This window comes from Somniosus microcephalus, chromosome 1, assembly GCF_052327205.1.
Source record: "Somniosus microcephalus isolate GS21.2 chromosome 1, FLI_Smic_1.0, whole genome shotgun sequence".
In the NCBI taxonomy this organism is placed as follows: Eukaryota; Metazoa; Chordata; class Chondrichthyes; order Squaliformes; family Somniosidae; genus Somniosus; species Somniosus microcephalus.
In genome coordinates, this window is record NC_140987.1 from 55,426,618 (window position 1) to 55,447,294 (window position 20,677).

Genomic DNA, 20,677 nt, shown 5'->3' on the forward strand with positions numbered 1-20,677 from the left:
TGGAGAATAATAAAATAGATACATGATCTACTTTGCTAGTGCCTTTATCATTGACTGATATCCTCCACAGACTTAAACTCCCAGCAGTGGATCCACAGAAGTCATTTTCTGCTTTTCTATGTGAAAGAATTAACACCAGAGTAACCTCTGAGTAACCCAGAGTAAGGGTAATATATAGGGATGGCAATATTTAAATGATTATTAATTGTTGGCACACTTTGAAAAGTAACATACATTAAAGTACAGTACACCAGTAAGACTTTCCTTTTCCCATCAATAGGTTGGTATAAAGTACAGAAACTTTATCCTCAAACCGGGCGGAACTTTAGATGGCATGGACATGCTCAAAAACCTCCTTGGACGTGAACCCAATCAAAAGGCCTTCCTTCTAAGCAAAGGATTGATGATCAAGCAACAAGAGAGTTCTCCTGTTAAAGGCTAAATTTCTGCACCAAGACCAAGATATACGTGCAGATGAATGGAGTCACATTGCACCAATACTATCATTGCATGGTTCAAGTTCACCCCTTAAGCGTATTATGCACAATGTCTGTTCACATTGCGGAAAGAATAATGGATAACTGAGGCTTATTTATAAAGTAATCATTGTAATTCAAATAGAGATCACAAATCGCAAAGCAAAGCTTATGTTGCCTATAATGGTCACCCGAACAAAAAATGTAGTTACAGCCATGTAATCACACCCATAGTATCTTATTTGAATGCAGTTTTGTTTCTGTTTTTTGTCCTTTTTTTGGCCTGCAGCAAGTGTCCTGGCATATGCAGCAGTAAATAAAGACCATGTTACTGATGAGAAAAGCCAGATGGAAAGGTTAACAATTGTGACCTCCATCGCTGCATGTTTATTGAGTGATTAACAGTTGATTACAAGTCCAGTCAGTATAATACAAATATTTCACAAGAAATCCACAGCATATTTTAATCTATGATGATGATATTTGATAAAGACAGACTTTTAATACAGACTGTCTTTTTAAATATTGTTGCAGGTCTATTTATTTAAGGCATTAACAGGAAGATACATTTGATATAGTGAGTCTGACAGCATGATTGGTTCAGTATGGTTTTACGCCCTTGGTTCGTCATATCTTTGGAATTCTCTACCCCGGAGAGCTGTGGAGGCGCAGAGTCATTGAATATATTCAAGGCGGAGATAGGCAGATATTTGAGCTACAGGGGAGTCGAGGGTTATGGGGAGTGGGCGGGAAAGTGGAGTTGAGGCCAAGGTCGGATCAGCCATGATCCTATTGAGTGGCGGAGCAGGCCCGAGGGGCCAAGTGGCCTACTCCTGCTCCTATTTCTTATATTCTTATTAGGTACAGTTACATGGCACGGGCCACCTTTTCTGGAGTGTTGGTTTGGGTCATTTTTCTGTGTTGTTGGGACAAGACAGTGATGTGCTACCAGCCTTCATCTTCCTCGGCAGGCATGTCTTGTGTGGGTGATAAGGGGAGACATGTTATTGGATTCCAGGGCAGAGATCCAAACTGCTTAGAAATGTCCTAGTTCTGGGCGGACAAGTTTGAGGTCTTTTTGCTTATCTTGAAGCTGCTTCAAGATAAAAGATAAACGGTTGCAATCTAAAATATATCTGAATTTATTTGTTGATTATTATAGAAATCTTCCAGCCTGTAGCATGGCTTCCTGAGTTGAGTTTGCTCTGGAGCAATGGTCGGGCCGCTTTAAAGTTGCTCCCTCACCCAGTTTGCAGCCAAGTAACTCTCGGGTGTACAGAAATACTTACTGTAATTAATGCCACCAGAGTTGCCCAGCCCAACCCGAAGATCTCTATGTCGGCAATAAAGTTGACTTGTTTTAAAATTAAACCAATCCAACATGAACCACTCTGCTTATTTAACAAATGAATAGATTATGAATATGAAGAATAAAAATCTCAGATCTATATTGGCTCAGAATAAAGCATTTCAGTAAATTTAAAAGAATTATTAAATCAGTAAATGAGGATTTTATTATTTATCGCTGATTTTACTTTGGAAAACAGGAAACTTGCCTTCAAATAAATAATCTATGCCTTTAAGTTATTAAATAGCTGTAAATATTAAATTTTTTGGGATGGGGCGGTGGAAGTGAAACATGCCTTATAAAGTCATAACAGCACAGAAGGAGGCCATTCGGCCCGTCGAGTCCGTGCCGGCTCTCTGTAGAGCAATCCAGTCAGTCCCATTCCCCCGGCTCTATCCCTGTTGCCCTGCAAGTTTATTTCCCTCAAGTGCCTATCCAATTCCCTTTTGAAATCATTGATCGTCTCCTCTTCCACCGCTTCCGTCAACAACAAGTTCCAGGTCATTACAACTCGTTGTGTAAAAAAGTTCTTCCTCACATCCCCCCGATATCTCTTGCCCAAAACCTTAAATCTGTGTCCCCTATTCCTTGCACCATCAGTTAATGGGAACAGCCTTTCTCTGTCTACCTTATTCAAACCCATCATAATCTTGTACACCTCTATCAAATCTCCCCTCAACCTCCTTTGCTCCAAGGAAAACAACCCTAGCTTCTCCAACCTAACTTCGTAGCTAAAATCCCTCATCCCTGGAACCATTCTGGTAAATCTCTGCACCCTCTCAAGGACTTTCACATCCTTCCTAAAGTGTGGTGACTAGAACTGGAGGCAATACTCTAGTTGTGGCCTAACCAGAGCTTTATAAAGGCAGCATAACTTCCCTGCTTTTGTAATCAATACCTCTATTTCTGAAGCCCAAGATCCCATATGCTTTGCTAACTACACTCTCAATATGTCCAACGTAGAAGATAGGAGCAGGAGTAGGCCATTCGGTCCCTCGAGCCTGCTCCGCCATTCAGTGCGATCATGGCTGATCATCCAAGTTCAGTACCCAGTACCTGCTTTCTCCCCATACCCCTTGATCCCTTCAGCCTTAAGAAATATATCCAACTCCTTGAATATATTTAATGAATTGGCCTCTACTGCCTTCTGTGGTAGAGAATTCCACAGGTTCACCACTCTCTGGGTGAAGAAATTCCTCCTCATTTCTGTCCTAAAAGGCCTACCCCTTATCCTTAGACGATGACCCCTGGTTCTGGATTCCCCGACCATCGGGAACATCCTCCCTGCATCTAGTCTGTCCAGTCCTGCCAGAATTTTATAAGTTTCAATGAGACCCCCTCTCATTCTTCTAAACTCCAGCGAGTACAAGCCCAATCGACCCAATCTCTCCCCATATATCATTCCTGCCATCCCAGGTATCAGCCTGGTGAATCTTCGCTGAACTCCTTCCATGGCAAGAATATCCTTCTCAGATAAGGCGACCAAAACTGCACACAATACTTAAGATGTGGTCTGACCAAGGCCCTAAGACATCCTTGTTCCTGTACTCAAACCCTCTCGCTACGAAGGCCAACATACCATTTGCCTTCTTAACCGCCTGCTGCACCTGCATGCTTACCTTCAGCGACTGGTGCACAAGGACACCCAGGTCTCGCTGCACTTCCCCTTCTCCCAATCTATTGCCATTCAGATAATCTGCCCTCCTGTTTTTGACACCAAAGTGGATAACCTCACATTTATCCACGTTATATTGCATCTGCCATGCTTCTGCCCAATCACCCAACCTGTCCAAATCATCCGTAGTTTTTTGGCATCCTCCTCACAGCACACACGTCCACCCAGCTTTGTGTCATCTGCAAATTTGGAGATATTACATCTAGTTCCCTTGTCTAGATCATTAATATATATTGTGAATAGCTGGGGTCCAAGGACCGATCCCTGCGGTACCCCACTAGTCACTGCCTGCCACTCGGAAAAAGACCCATTTATTCCAACTCTTTGCTTTCTATCTGCCAACCAGTTCTCTATCCAAGTCAATACCTTGCCCCCAATCCCATGTGCCTTAACTTTACACGCTAATCTCTTATGTGGTACCTTATCGAAAGCCTTCTGAAAGTCCAAATACACCACATCCACTGGTTCTCATCTATTTTACTAGTTACATCCTCAAAAAATTCCAGTAGATTAGTCAAGCACGATTTACCTTTTGTAAATCCATGTTGACTTTGTCCGATCCTGTCACTGTTTTCCAAGTGATCTGCTATTCCATCTTTTATAATGGACTCTAGCATTTTCCCCACTACCGATGTCAGGCTTACCGGTCTGTAATTCCCCGTTTTCTCTCTGCCACCTTCAAAGATCTATGCACATGAACCCCCAGGTCCCTCTGTCCCTGCACACTCTTTAGAACTGTGCCATTAAGTCTATATTGCCTCTCCCTATTCCTTCTGCCAAAATGCATCACCTCACACTTCTCTGTATTAAATTCCATCTGCCCATTCTGCTAGCCTTTCTATGTCCTGTCGATTGGTATCCTCCTCATGGTTTGCCACACCTCCAAATTTGGTATCGTCGGCAAATTTTGAAATTTTACTCCGAATTCCAATATCCAAGTCATTATCATATATATATATATCAAAAAAAGCAGTGGTCCTAGCACTGACCCTTGGGGAACACCACTGTCTACCATCCTACAGTCTGAAAAGCAACCATTTACCACGACTCACTGTTTTCTGTCCTTAAGCCAATTTCTTATCCAAGCTGACACTGACCCACCTATTCCATGAATCTCAATTTTGTTAACCAGCCTTTTATGTGGTACTTTGTCAAATGCTTTCTTAAAATCCATATAGACAGCATCCACTGCATTCCCTTCATCAACCTTCTCTGTTACTTCATCAAAAAATTCAATTAGATTAGTCAAACATGATCTGCCTTTTACAAATTCGTGCTGGCTCTCATTAATTAACTTAAACCTCTCCAAGTGCCTGTTAATTTTTTCCCTGATTATTGTTTCTAAAACCTTACCCACCACTGATGTTAAACTGACCAGCCTGTAGTTACTAGGATTGTCCTTGCACCCTTTCTTGAACAAAAGTATCATATTTGCCACTTTCCAATCCTCTGGCACCTCCCCCATATCTCGGGAAGATTGGAAGATTATGGCAAGCCCTTCCACTAGCTCCACCCCCACTTCTCTTAGCAACCTGGGATACAAGCCATATGGACCAGGCAACTTATCTACTGTAAGCATATCCAGCCTATCAATTTTCACCCTATCCATTACCTCTACCATCTCCGCTTCTACCGATATTTTGTCAGCATCCACTTAGTAAACACCATTACAAAGTACTCATTAAGTATTCTGGCCTTGCCCTACACATCTAAGCATATATCACCTTCTTTGTCCCTAATAGGCCCCACTCTGCCTCTTATTACCCGCTTACTATTTACATGCTGGTAGAAGATTTTTGGGTTCCCTTTTATGTTAACTGCATTCTACTCTCATATTCTCTCTTTGCCAGTTTTATTTTCCTCTTCACTTGCTCTCTCAACTTATTGTATTTGGCCTGGTTCTCACTTGAAGAATTCACCTGATATGCATCATACACCTTTTTTGCATCATATTCTCTATCTCCCTCGTCATCCAAGGAACCCTGGCTTTGATTCCCCTACCTTTCCCTCTTGTTGGAATGTACCTAGCCTGTACCTGAAACATCTCCTTAAAGATCACCCATTGTTCTGTTACTGTTTTGCCTGTCAATCTTTGGTTCCATTTTACCCTGGCTAGATCCTCTCTCATCCCATTGAAGTTAGCCCTCTTTCAATTTAGAAGTTCTACTTTAGATTGTTCCTTACTCTTCTCCATTACTAATTTAAACTTTATGATACGATGATCACTCTTACCCAAGTGTTCTCCCACAGACACTTGACCTACCTCATTCCCCAGCACCAAATCCAGCAATGCCTCCTTCCTATTTGGGCCGAGAACATACTATTCAAGGAAGTTCTCCTGAACACATTTCAGAAATTCCTCCCCCTCCTTTCCCTTTACCCCAATCGATATTTGGGGTCATTAAAATCCACAATATTACCACTGTATAGTTCTTGCACATCTCTGTGATTTCCCTGCAGATTTGCTCCTCTATCTCTCGCTATTTGGAGGCCTATAGAATATCCCCAATAGTGTGATCATACGCTTTTTGCTTCTCAACTCTAACCAAATGGATTCTGTCCTTGCCCCGTCAAGGATATCCTCTCTCCAACACTACAATGTCTTCCCTAATCAGTACTGCCACCCCACCTCCCTTTTTTCTTTCCCTATCTTTTCTGAACAGCTTGGGCTGGATTTTGATACTGGGGCAGGCTGGGGTCGTGTAATCCGCATTTCATGTTAGCCACCCAATTCTAAATCGATGTGGGAAAATGATGCCATTTTAACTTAATTGGCCAATTGAGTTCCAACGTGTGGGAACCCATGGCCAATGAGTTTTTCCAGTCTGAAAGTCGCCTCCGATGACATCATCATTGCTGCTGTATTTAAGGTCTGCAACAAGCCTTGCTTCTTCTGCAGACTGCCAACCTTTTGGCCTTTGCAGTGAGAGGCACCTGCAGGAAGAAGGGCCAGCCAGAGACCTAGGTCTGCACCCCGCTTCGATGACGTTGCCCTGCAGGCTTTAGTTGAGGGAGCAAGAGCACATAAAGAGGTGCTCTTCCCTTCTTCAGGGAAGAAGAAGCCTCCCCAGCAAACCAAGGCTGTGTGGATCCAGGTGGCAGAGGAGGTCAACTCATTGTCAGTAACCCGCAGAACCTGGCTTCAGTGCAGGAAGAGATTTCATGATCTGCGCACTGGAAAAGTGAGTATGAATTTCCCATCACCCTCAATCTGATCCCCATTGCCTCTCCTCACCAGCACTCAGCTTTAGCAATCTCTTCCTCCACATCCCACTTGACACTGACATCCATGCACCCTTACCCATTCCCCCTCTCTCTATGGTCACATTCACCTAACTTTTCGACTATGCAGCCCTCACACTCCCTATCACTGTGATGCTTTGAAAACAACTGACAACACACAGGGAGGGCCCTTGGTCTTGCCACCTCACTCCATCTTTGTCTCCTAAGCATCTATGCTATGGATTCTCTACACTCACTCCATCATTCTCACTCAACCTCCACTTGTCTCCCTCATTGCAGGAAAAGAGAGCTCACAATAAGTGAGAAAGAGCGAGGACAGGAGGAGGGCCACCCTCAGTAGCCCACCTCACTCCCTGGGAGGATGCAGTCCTGGCGATCGTGGGAGTGGAGGACGATGCGCAAGTGGGGGACGGACAGACGGGTGCATCAAAGCAAGCTGGTGACAGAATAGTTTTCCATCTCATTGACATTGCATGAGTCGCTGATAATGATTCTGAAGCTCTAACAGATGGACTTATGATCATATGCAATGTGCATGTAACCTTGGCCTCACATCTCTGACTCTTTCCTTTACTCCCCCACAGGACCATCGCAAGCACCCATCCCCACTAGCCAGGAGGAAGAGCATGAGCCTCAAGACTCCTCAGAGGAAGCTGCAACCTCTTGAGGGTGCAGCATCAGCAGAATTAAGCGCACCCTGCACCAGCGCATACACTCACACCTCGGTGGGACCTTCGGGACATAGAGTAGAGTTGTCACCTGGTGTATCACAGCTCACAAGTGAGCATCAGGTGTAGACAGGGACAGCAGTGGAGAGTCCTAGTCGGAGGGTGCAGGACTCTCCCAGCTCAGCTCAGCTGCATGTCGACCCTCTGCCTCTGGGTCCATCCACAAGATCAGTGGTGCTGGAACTCCAGGAACAGATGCAGGAGTCTCTGGCAGGTTTTGTCTCCAGGGTCACTGCGAGTGTGGAGTGAATGGAGGAGTCCATTGCAAACATGAGCAGAGCCTTTGTGGAGTCATTGGCGCATGAACGCATCACCATGGAAAGGATGGCAACCTCCATGGAGGTGATAAGTCGTCAGAGTGCAGAAAACATTGGTGAGTGTTCTGAATAGAATGACATCTCTGGAGGAGCGATGGTCATCTATTGAACAGAGAAACCAAACCTTCATGGAAGTCCTTCTGAGTAGGACTGCCAGTGCAGATACGGGTCCCCATGGCCCCCCTGATGTGCAGCAAAGTACTCTCAAGCCACTTGCAAGCGCTGAGGGGAACCTGACCCATGAGAGGGAAGTTGGTGTCAGACATCAAGGAAGTGGGGGCTTCTCTCCAAGCGCTCACACTTGCATGCCACTGCAGAGCCCTCGGTCAGAGCCCCACCAGAGTCCACACCCAACTGAGATCGGCATCTCAATCCCTGCACAGCCGCAGGAGCAGCAGACTGTCGGCGAGCCCTCACAGGCTCGCAACCCCAGAGGACGCCTGCCAAAAGTGTCGAGACAGGAGCAGCAAGAAAGTGAGCAAGGGGCCTCCACATCTGCTGAAGCCACAGGGGAAGCACCACGTAGGAGCACGTGAAAGAGAAAGATACTGCACAGATAGTCACAAGAGTAGTCACTTGGGTGAAATTTGATGTTTTATGTTAAAAAGCCATCAGATGATTACTGTAAATAAAAAATCTGATGGCTACTGCTGTAGTTGTGGCGTGTGTCATTTCGCCAATGGGACTTCCACATTGAGGGCTTAGGATTATTTGCAATTGTCAGTATGGTGGTCAAATTGCTAGGAATCCGCTGGTTCTTGGCCATTGTCGATGCTCAGGTAAGAAGCTGCGAGACAAAAGTGCTTGATTGGCTAGGCTAAGCAAATCTGGCCAAGGTGAGTGCGTTCCTTGCATCCCGGGCAGCAATGTACTGCTGCCACTCGTTGATGGGCCTCTGCAAGATGTTCATTTTCGCTCTCCTCCTCCACCTCCTCCTCCTCCTCATCTGAGGAGGATATGTGAGGAGCCACTTGGTCCTCAGGAATCTGCAAGCCATGACGCTGTGCCATGTTGTGAAGTGCACAGCAAACCACGACGATTCTGGAGACCCTGACTGCTGAGTATTACAGGGCTCCACCTGATCTATCCAGGCATCTGAAGCGCATCTTCAGCAAACCGATGGTTTGCTCAATAATGGATCTGGTGGAAATGTGGCTGGAGTTGTAGCTCTCCTCAGCTTCATTGGATGGGCTCTTCAACGGTGTCATTAGCCACGTCTTCAGGGGATAGCTCTTGTCTCCAAGTAGCCATCTGTTAAGTTGGTCTGGCGGACTGAATAGCGGAGGCACACTCGACTGGCGCAGTATGAAGGAGTCATGGCAACTGCCAGTGTACTTGGCACAAACATGCAAAATGTCCTTCTTGTGGTCACACACCAGCTGAACGTTGAGGGAGTGGAAGCCCTTGCGGTTGACAAAAATACCTGGGTTGCGATGGGGTGCCTTAAGGGCCACGTGTGCAGTCAACGACGCCCTGCACCCTTGGAAAGCTTGCCAGATTAGCTAATCCAACCGCACGCGCCGTGACGCTTGCTTGATCCTTGGTGAAATGGATGTGATTGTGCGCGATGGCAAAGAGGGCATCGGTTACCTGCGTGATGCAACTGTGTGCGGCCGCCTGGGAAATGCCACTGATGTCTGCTGCTGATCCCTGGAATGAGCCTGAGGCAAAAAAGTTGAGTGCGGTGGTGACTTTGATGGCCACTGGTAAGGGTTGTCCACCTGGTCCTCTGGGCTGCAGGTCTTATTGCAGCATTGTACAGATATCACCCACTACCTCTCGCGAAAGTCGGAGCCGCCTTTGGCACTGCTGCTCAGACATGTTGAGGTAGCTGACCCTATGTCTGTAGACCCTGTTTGGGGGGTATCTCCTGCGCCGACGGGCTTCCATGCGCTTGTCCCTTCTGGCCTGTGCAGCTTCAGGTGGGTGAGCAACAGCTTGGCGCTCCTGTTGGTGCTGCTGTTGTTGGTGCTGCAGTTCATGGATCTGCTGGTGCCGTGGCTGGTCTTCATCCTCATCTAATGTCCAGAAGGGAAGGAAATAAATGGCTCCCATGCTTCTGGTGTATGCCTCAATTGAGGAAGCGCTCAGTCAAGGCGGCCAGACCAGGAGGTCACACTGGAGATGGGTGTCAGGCTCCAAACATCCACAGCTGTGGTTATGCCTTCTAAAAGTTCCCCCAGACCTGAGACAACAAAGTCCTGCCACCTGTAAATGATGGCTGATCAAATCTCCTATTTAATGGTTGATCTGCAGCTGATAGTCAGCAATCCAAATGTGCTACCACCAGGTTTCACCGTCGTGTTTCAGAACAGGCGTGCTTCACGTGGGGAAAGGGTTAAAATCACAAAGGCCTTTCAAAATGGCATTATAGAGGCAATTTAGTGCTTGTTAAGGGCCTTAACGGCCTATCCCACCTCTTGGAGGTGGGACGGAGACGGGACCATTAGACACGATTTAATGAAAATTGCTTGGAGGCGGGATGGAGGCGGGGTTGGGCCCGCCCACCAGTTTTTGCAATTTTAACCCCCCACATGCCTCCAATCCCGCCTCAATCGCCCAATGAAAATCGAGCCCCTTGTATCTGTGAATAATAAGCACCCAGTCCTCACCATTTTAAGCCATGTTTCCGTTATTGCCACTGCATCATATTTCCACACAGCTAATTGTGCTTGTAGCTTACCAACCTTATTCACCACACTTTGTGCGTTTACATACATGCATTCCAAACCTGTCTTTGTATTCCTCGTAGTCCTTCTTAGTCTGCTCCTATCTAATATGGTACTATTTCCTTCTCTAGTACTATCCAACACTCCCTCCTTTATGCACCTTATTCCTTTTTCTGCTTCTACATGCTGGTACCCACCCCCATGCCAATTTAGTTTAAACCCTCCCCAACCACACTAGTTAACCTCCCTGTCAGGACATTGGTCCCAGTCCTGTTGAGGGGTAACCTGTCCCTTTTGAATAGGTGCCTTCTGCCCCAGAACTGGTCCCAATGCCTCAAGAATCTGAAGCCTTCCCTCCTGCACCATGCCTCAAGCCACGCATTGACCTCCCTATCTTCCTGTTTCTACTCTCGCTGGCACTGGGAGTAATCCAGAGATTACTACCTTTGAGGTCCTACTTTTTAACTTCCTCCCTAGCTCCTGAAAGTCTGACGGTAGGACCTCAATACCTGCCTTCTCAATAGTAGCCATGGTGTGGAGATGCCGGAGTTGGACTGGGGTGGACAAATGTAAGAAGTCACACAACACCAGGTTATAGTCCAACAGCTTTATTTGAAATCACAAGTTTTCGGAGCGCTGCTCCTTCTTCATCTTGAGCTATTGAGCATTAATTTCTTCTCTTAAAGGGTTGTAAATCTGTGGAATTCTCTGCCCCAGAGAGCTGTGGAGGCTGAGTCATTGAATATATTTAAGGTGGAGATAGACAGATTTTTGAACAATACAGGAGTGATGGGTTATGGGGAGCGGGCAGGAAAATGGAGCTGAGCCCAAGATCAGATCAGCCATGATCTCATTAAATGGCGGAGCAGGCTCGAGGGGCCGAATGGCCTACTCCTGCTCCTATTGCTTATGTTGTTATGTAAAGCTCCCTCTCTGCTTGCACTGGTTTTTGTGCTCATAGATAGCATACTTGGTCGGCAATTGTGAACAATGTGATTAATTCCATTCATGGATAACCTGATTGTAACTTTGTTCGTTTTTGGTCTACTTTACAATATAAGAAGTTATACAATTAAGTACAATAGCAAAATACTGCAGATGTTGGAAGTCCGAAATAACAACAGAAAATGCTGGAAAAACTCAGCAGGTCAGGCAACATCCGTGGAGAGAAATTTGAGTTGACGTTTCAGGTCGAACCCTTCTTCAAAACTGGAAAGAAAAGAAATTAGATCGAAGGCAGGGCTGCGATCGGACAAAAGAAGTGAAAGAAACAAAAGAGCTAGACGAGATGGTAATAGGCTGAGATTAGGTGTAAAGTGTACTGGCAGGGCAAGAGATAGCTGCCAGATGTGAGAGAGTTACAGACTTTGTTAGACCTGGTTAAGACCTGGATCTGTGCCATGGGCTCTATATTGGTTATTAAATTTAGAACTTAAAACTGTTTATACATTTCACCATTACTGTTTTCTCATGTTTTAAAGAGGTGGGGAAAATAAGCAATGCAAGATTATAGGTCCAGGTTAGATTAAGAGTCATGTCAACAAAATATGTATGTGTATATATATATATATATATAATATATATGTATATATATATTTATATACACAATGTTCAAATGAAGACAATGCAACATAAATATGGTGTGCCATATAGAAGCAAATATTACGCATACTGGGTCATATTCTTGAATGATGTAAACAATGTACATTATATAATGTCCTTTGTGGAACCAATAAAGGATTAACACAACCACCTACATTTGCTGTTTTTGGTCAAAGCAGAAATATAAAATTACATCTGATTGAATGTTCTTATTCTGCTTGTAGGATTTTTTTTTTCTTTTCTAATTGCTTTTTTAGTAACAAAGTTACTGTGGCAAAACCACTAAGAGACTCTCACAGTGACTTGTATAATTGTCTTTAATCAATGTTATTACCTTTCAATGTTGGCTCTGGTTAAACAGAGCTAGATCGACAAAATCGCGATCTGACGCAATGACGTCATCACGTGGGTCATGTGACGTTCCCAACGGCGGGAAATGTGATGACGTCATGATGTCAGAGGTAGAGGGCGTGGCCAGCCAGTCCTCGTGTGGAGTGATAGAGAAAAGACCTGTTTAGAGCTTCTCCTGCATTTTCTTGTTTTGTAAAGTTTTAATACATTAAACTCAGTTTGTTAACTTCCAGTGAGTTTATTAGATTCTTTGCTAGGAGTGCAGAGACTCCTACATTGGTGACCCCGAATCCTCGCGATTGTTTTTCGCGGTGAACGCAGAAAATGGGCCAGTAATGGAGGCCAATGCAGTGGCCTTGAAGCTCCCCCAATTCTGGGAACAACAGGCGGCCTCTTGGTTTGTGCAAGCCGAGGCGCAATTTGAGCTCCGCAACATTGTACAGGACCAGACCAGATACCTCCACGTGGTCTCCGCCCTCGAGAGCTCGACGGCGTCGAGAATCATCAGCCTTCTGAAGAGTCCCCCGAATGCTGACAAGTATGTCGCCATCAAGACACAATTGCTGCAGGTATTTGGTCTTACCAAAGCGGAGCGCGCTCGCCGTTTACTGACGCTACCAGGGTTAGGTGACTCCAAACCCTTGGAGCTTATGAGCCATATGCTGACTCTCCTGGGGTCCGAGCCCCAGTGCTTTCTGTTTCGCGAGCTGTTCCTTACTCAACTCCCCGAGCAAGTCCAGGCGGCCCTCGCCCGAGCAGAAACCGCAGACTGCGTCGCGCTGGCCGAAGAGGCAGACAAGATTTACGCGGTCCGGCAACAGTACTGTGCCCTCGCGCAACGCCCCGCCACGAGGAGCCCAGCCCCAGCTCCGACCACGGCGCCTCCGATGACCGGTTACTGCTACTACCATGCTCGTTTCGGCCCGAAGGCCCGCTGCTGCCGCCCACCGTGCAGTTTCATTACCAGACCGTCGAATAGACCGCCACGAGTCAAGCACGCCGGTCCTGGTACTTCCCCCGCGGCCACGATGGCGATCGGTGCTTCCGGGAATCTCACCTACTTAGCCGACTCCGTCTCGGGCCGTCATTTTCTATGCGACACGGGGGCGCAATGCAGCATACTTCCCGCCTCGGTCATCGACCTTCGCTCCGGCGGACGGGGTCCCCCTATGCAAGCGGCCAACGGGGGTTCGATTCGCACTTGCGGAACGCGGCTCGTCCAAGTGCGTTTCGGTGGACAGTTTTTCACCTGGAATTTCGTCACCGCTCATATCTCGCAGGCCCTGTTGGGTGCTGACTTTTTGGGCGCCAACAGCCTGTTGGTAGACGTGAAAAATAAACGTCTCGTTCGCGCCGCCACACTCGACGATATTTCAGGGGCGCGCAACACGTCTGCATCACACACGATTTCATGTGCGCGGCCACAGCCCGATGATTTTGCCCGTCTCCTCGAGGAGTTCCCCGAGCTGACGAAGCCCACCTTTTCAGCTCCGACCGTCAAGCATAGAGTGGAGCATCATATTTCGACTACCGGCTCTCCCGTTTACACCAGGGCGCAACGTTTAGAGCCCAGCAAGCTAGCGGCAGCGAAGGCGGAGTTCGCCGTGATGGAAAAAATGGGGATCATCCGTCGGTCCAGTAGCCCCTGGTCCTATCCGCTCCACATCGTCCCCAAGCCCGGCGGGGGATGGCGGCCCTGTGGTGATTATCGCCGCCTCAATGAGATAACGACGCCCGACCGCTACCCCATTCCCCATATACAGGACTTCTCAGCCCATTTGGCGGGGACGTCCATCTTCTCGAAAATCGACCTTGTCCGTGGTTACCACCAGGTGCCAGTGCACCCTCAAGATGTCGAAAAGACAGCGGTAATTACCCCCTTTGGACTTTTTGAATTCCTACGAATGCCCTTTGGGCTTAAGAATGCGGCACAGGCGTTTCAGCGCCTCATGGATTCAGTCCTGCGGGACCTTGACTTTTTATTTGTTTATTTGGATGATATTCTGGTTGCCAGCACCTCCAAGGAGGAACACCTCGAGCACCTTCGGGTCCTTTTCCGACGGCTTCAGCAGCATGGCCTTATCGTTAACCCGGACAAATGCCGTTTCGGCCTAGCGCAACTTGATTTTCTGGGCCACCGCATAACCCCCACTGGGGCTATGCCTCTTCGAGTCAAGGTGGAGGCAATCGCGGCGTTCCCGAAACCGAAATCCGTTCCTGGGGATGGTGAACTTCTATCATCGTTTCATCCCCAGGGCAGCACAGCTCATGCGTCCGCTCTACGAGGCCCTCAGAGGCACGACGGGAAAGGAGCCAGTGGTATGGTCGCAAGACATGGATCGCGCCTTCGAGGAGACGAAAGCTGCGCTCGCCAATGCGACCATGTTAGCACACCCCCTGCCGGGAGCCACCATCGCTCTCACGACGGACGCGTCAGACTACGCGGTGGGGGCCGTCCAGGAGCAGTGGGTTGACGGCGCGTGGCAACCTCTGGCCTTTTTTAGCCGCCAGCTACAACGGCATGAGCGCCGGTACAGTACTTTCGATCGAGAGCTGTTGGCTTTGTTTTTGGCCATCCGCCATTTTCGTTTCCTCCTCGAAGGATGCCGCTTCATCGCGTTTGTTGACCACAAGCCATTGATGTTCGCAATGGCCAAGTCTGCGGAACCATGGTCGGCTCGGCAGCAACGGCAGCTGACGTACATATCGGAGTTCACCACCGACATCCGGCATGTGGCCGGTAAGGGCAACGTCGTCGCCGATTGCCTATCCCGTGCCACCGTCCAGGCCGTCCAATTGGGCATTGACTACACGCAGATGGCGGTTGACCAAGCGGCCGACCCGGAGACCCAGGGTTTTCGTTCGGTTCCAACCAGCCTCCAGCCGAGGGATGTGCCGTTCCATTCCACAGGTACTACTCTGCGATGTTTCGCTGGGTGCACCCCATCCGATTGTTCCGTCTAAATGGCGTTGAGCGGTTTTCGATGCCATACACGGCCTATCGCACCCTGGAGTGCGGGCATCGCAAAAGCTGCTGGTCTCCAAATTCGTATGGAGGGGAATACGCAAAGACGTCAGAGACTGGGCGAACACTTGTGTTGTTTGCCAACGGGCCAAGGTGCAACGGCATGCATGTCAGGGCCCCGCTCGCCACCTTCGAGGTTCCGGAGTGGCAATTTGATCACATTCACATCGACTTAGTGGGCCCGCTTCCACCTTCCCGGGGCTTTACGTACCTTTTGACGATGGTAGATCGCACCACAAGGTGGCCGGAGGCAGTCCCCATGACGTCCACCACCTCTGCGGATGTTGCTCGAGCTTTCGTGTCATCATGGGTAGCCCATTTTGGTGTCCCTGCGGATATTTCGTCGGATCGGGGGCCGCAATTTTCGTCCGAACTGTGGAACGAGGTGATTTCCGTGTTGGGCGTTAAACTCCACCGCACTACGGCCTATCACCCGCAAGCGAACGGCTTGTGCGAGCGGTTCCACCATTCCTTGAAGGCATCACTCAGGGCCAGCCTGCTGGATGAATCCTGGGTCGATAAACTGCCGTGGGTGATGTTAGGACTCCGCACGGCGCCGAAGATCTCCAGTCAACGGCAGCGGAGATGGTTTACGGGCAACCACTTCGAGTCCCGGGTGAATTCCTGCCGTCCCCTACATGACCATGGTCCGCGGCCACGCAAAGAGAGACCCACCGGGATGCGGCCCGCTGTTTCCGCCCAGTTCCGACCTCACAGCACGGTTTGCCTTCATCTAACGTCCCGGGGGAGTTGTCGAAAGCCAAGTTCGTGTTTGTGCGCCAAGACGGCCATCGTACCCCGCTCGCACCTCCTTATGCCGGGCCCTTCAAGGTTTTGCAGGCAGGGGACAAGAGTTTCGTGATTGACGTCGGGGGCAAGCCAGATCACATCTCTATCGATCGCCTCAAGCCTGCGCACCTAGACCTCGAACGACCGATCGAGCTGGCACAGCCTCCGTGCCGCGGCCGGCCGTCGCCACACCTGACAGCGCCGTGTTACCTACCAGCTCGCCGCCTGCTCAGCGTTTTACCCTCTGGGAATTTCGGAGTCGGTCCAACAGACTTGTCCGACCTCCTCAGCGATTGACTCTTTTCGTTAAAGACAATTCTGGGGGGGCGTATGTGGCAAAACCACTAAGAGACTCTCACAGTGACTTATATAATTGTCTTTAATCAATGTTATTACCTTTCAATGTTGGCTCTGGTTAAACAGAGCTAGATCGATAAAATTGCGATCTGACGCGATGACGTCATCACGTGGGTCATGTGACGTTCCCAACGGCGGGAAACGTGATGACGTCATGACGTCAGAGGTAGAGGGCGTGGCCAGCCAGTCCTCGTGTGGAGTGATAGAGAAAAGACCTGTTTAGAGCTTCTCCTGCATTTTCTTGTTTTGTAAAGTTTTAATACATTAAACTCAGCTTGTTAACTTCCAGTGAGTTTATTAGATTCTTTGCTAGGAGTGCAGAGACTCTTACATTACGACCTTTTTCATCACCCAACTTTTAAGTTGACCTCGTGTGTAGCATTGCTCATGGGGAGAAAAAAAAATTGCCTGTCTTTTTGTAAGCTCTTGTTGTTTTCCACTCTGGTGCTGTTTTTTTCTCTCTATCTTTGTTTGTCTTTGACTCTCTTTCCTCTCTCTCTCTCTCTCTCGCTCTGATACTTCCTCATTAAGGTGTCTTTCTCTCTACTTGTCTTTGACTTTTTTTTAGTTTTTCTCACTTTGCAAGTTTTGTTCACTGTTCTGTATCTCTCACAATCTCTCTATTGTAGGAATGGCTAGATTCCTAACTAAAGGACTGAGGTCAAGTCAGTCTATCAAACAAACGATGTTTAGTACTAATCAACAGAGTTTAAAACAAAAACACAGGAGAACTACATTACAGATCTGTACTCTTTGCTGGCTCCACGAGGACTGGCTAGGGCGGCTCCCCAGCCTGACGTCATGACGTCATCACGTTTTCCCGCCGCTGGAGGATCACGTGATCAACGTGATGACGTCATCGCGTTTGGTCTCATTCTTAAAGGGACTGCGCTATGTACATGCAATGATATGAACAAAGATACAGATTCATTCTGTAGCTAATAATTTGTTAAAGATAATTATGTACATTAGATCAGAGTCCCCCTGGTGGCTCCGCCACATGCGCCCCCCCAGAATTGTCTTTAACAGTAAAAGTCAATCGACTAGGAGGTCTGACAAGCCTGTCAGAGCGACTCCTGTATTCTTGGAGTGGACGTTGTTGAACAGCGGGCGGGCTGGCGGACGGAAGCCTTCGGTCTGGCGTGGATGTAGCGGGAGGTCGACCACGTCGTGGTGGCTGTGCAGTCTACTGGCCGGTCGATGTCCAGGTGTGCCGGTTTGAGATGGTCAATGGATATGTGGTCGGGTTTACCACCGATGTCTACAGAGAAACTCTTGTCGCCTGTCTCTAGTACGCGAAAAGGGCCTGTGTAAGGGGCCTTGAGCGGATCCCTATGGGCATCATGACGAATGAATACAAATTCAGCATTCTTCAGCTCCGCTGGTACGTGTGAAGATGGAAGGCCATGATCCGAAGTTGGGATAGGCGCAAAAGCCCTGGCTGTTTCCCGGTGGCTGCTGAGTTGTTCGGCTGCGGACCATGGCTCAGTTGGAAGCGGCAGGAAATCTCAAGGTACGCGGAGTGGCTGGCCGTACACAAGCTCCGCGGTGGATGATTGCAGGTCCTCTTTGGGTGCCGTGCGGAGACCCAACATGACCCACGGCAGCTTATCCACCCATCCGGCGCCTTGGAGGCTGGCCCTCAGCGATGCCTTTAACAATCTGTGGAAACATTCGCACAAACCGTTTGCTTGCGGGTGATAGGCCATGGTGCGGTGAAGCTTGGTGCCGAGACCCTGGGCCACAGCGTTCCAGAGCTTGGAAGAGAACTGTGGACCGCGGTCTGAAGAAATGTTCGCCGGAACGCCGAAACGTGCGACCCACGAGGAGAGGAATGCTCTGGCGACATCAGCGGACGTAGTAGACGCCAGAGGAACTGCCTCTGGCCATCTAGTAGTACGATCGACCATGGTGAGGATGTGTGTGAACCCCTGCGACAGTGGAAGCGGCCCGACGAGGTCCACGTTGACATGGTCGAATCGACGTTCTGGAACTGCGAACGTGGCCAATGGGGCCTTAATGTGACGTTGCACCTTAGATGTTTGACAGGTGACGCAGGTGTTAGCCCAGTCGTGGATATCCTTACGCATTCCTCTCCAGACGAACTTAGCCGACATTCATTTTTGAGATGCCTTCATGCCAGGATTCGAAAGCCCATGTATGGCGTCGAAAACTTTGCGGCGCCAGGCGACTGGAACAATCGGGCGGGGATCTCCCATGGAGACATTGCAGAGTAACGAGGTGCCTGCAGCGTGGAATTGCACATCGGTCGGTTGGAGGCTAGAGGTGTCGGTGCGATACGCCTGTGTTTCAGGGTCGGATGCCTGATCGGTAGCCATGAGGGCATAATCGATGCCCAGCTGGACCGCCCGTACGGTCGCGCGAGAAAGGCAATCAGCTACCAAGTTGTCCTTGCCAGCTACGTGTTGGACGTCTGTCGTGAATTCTGAAATGAAAGTTAGCTGTCGCTGCTGTCGAGCCGACCACGGTTCGGCGGTCTTGACCATGGCAAAGGTCAGTGGTTTGTGATCTACAAACGCAGTGAAGGGACGTCCTTCTAACAAAAAACGGAAATGGCGGATAGCCAGGAACAGCGCCAGCAACTCCCGGTCGAAAGTGCTGTATTTGCGTTCGTTGCGCCGGAGTTGGCGGCTGAAAAATGCCAGTGGTTGCCATGTCCCATTGACCCACTGTTCCTGCACAGCGCCTATGGCATAGTCAGAAGCGTTGATGGTAAGGGCAATGGTGGCACCTGGCAGAGGGTGCGCCAACATAGTTGCATTGCCTAGAGTGTTTTTTGTGTTGTCGAAAGCGTTGTCCATTTCGACCGTCCAGGCTATTGTATCCTTTCCGGCCTTGCCTTTGAGGGCCTCGTAGAGGGGCTGCATGAGTCGTGCTGCCTTGGGCACAAAGCGGTGGTAGAAATTCACCATGCCCAGGAATTCTTGAAGAGCCTTGGTGGACTGCGACCTTGGGAATGCCGTAATTGCTTCGACCTTTGACTGCAGCGGAATTGCACCCTCCGAAGTAATGCGGTGGCCCAAGAAGTCAATCTGTTGTAGGCCGAACTGACACTTGGCCGGGTTGATTATGAGGCCATGTTGGCTGAGGCGCCAAAAGAGAGTGCGGAGATGGCAGACGTGTTCCTCTTTGGTAGAGCTGGCTATCAGGATGTCGTCAAGGTAGACAAATAAAAAGGGAAGATCCCGCAGGACCGAGTCCATTAGTCATTGAAAAGTCTGTGCAGCGTTCTTGAGCCCAAATGGCATCCGTAGAAACTTGAACTGTCCAAAGGGAGTGATGACAGCCGTTTTCTGGACGTGCTGCGGGTGTACGGGAACTTGGTGGTAGCCACGGACGAGGTCGACCTTGGAAAAGATTGAGTTTCCCGCCAAATGGGCAGAGAAATCCTGTATATGCGGGATCGGGTACCGATCGGGAGTAGTGACGTCATTAAGGCGTCGGTAGTCCCCGCATGGCCGCCATCCACCGCCGGGCTTCGGGACGATGTGGAGAGGCGAGGACCAGGGACTATTCGACCGGCGAATAATCCCCAGCCGTTCCATCGTGGCAAACTCTGCCTTCACAGCCACGAGCTTGCCGGGTTCCAGGCGCTGAGCTCGCGCGTAAACCGGGGAGCCAGTCATAGTAATGTGATGTTTGACACCATGCTTAGTGGCCGAGGAGGAGAAAGTGGGCTTGGTCAGCTTCGGGAATTCACCTAATAGGCGAGTGAAATCGTCCGGCGAGGGCAACGCGCAGGAGACAGTGTGTGACATTGCGGAACTGCGGAAGCAAGGGATGGAGTGGAAGGTGGCCGCATTGACCAATCGACGATTTCTTACATCCACCAAGAAGCTGTTGGCGCATAAGACATCTGCGCCGAGGATGGCTTGCGAAACCTTGGCTGTAATAAATTCCCACTGAAACCGTTGCCTGCCGAAGCACACCTGGACCCGCCGTTTGCCAAAGGAACGAATGGCCCCGCCATTAGCTGCCACGAGGGAGGGGCCGTGCATCCCAAATTGAGTATCGAGTGCTGAGGCAGGAAGGATGCTACACTGCGCCCCGGTGTCGCATAAAAAGTGCCGGCCTGA

At 49.1% G+C, this 20,677-nt stretch overlaps 1 protein-coding gene across 2 annotated transcripts in view; it reads left to right on the forward strand.

Moving 5' to 3' along the window:
- The window catches only part of LOC147124091 (neurolysin, mitochondrial-like), a 60,931-nt gene extending 48,290 nt beyond the window's left edge, over nt 1-12,641 (forward strand). For both annotated transcript variants that reach the window (XM_085981586.1, XM_085981595.1), the window contains exon 13: nt 281-12,641. In XM_085981586.1, the coding sequence (XP_085837712.1) occupies nt 281-442 (162 nt within the window). In that variant the 3' untranslated portion in view covers nt 443-12,641. The remainder of the gene's footprint in view (nt 1-280) is intronic.
- Nucleotides 12,642-20,677: the final 8,036 nt, after the last annotated feature.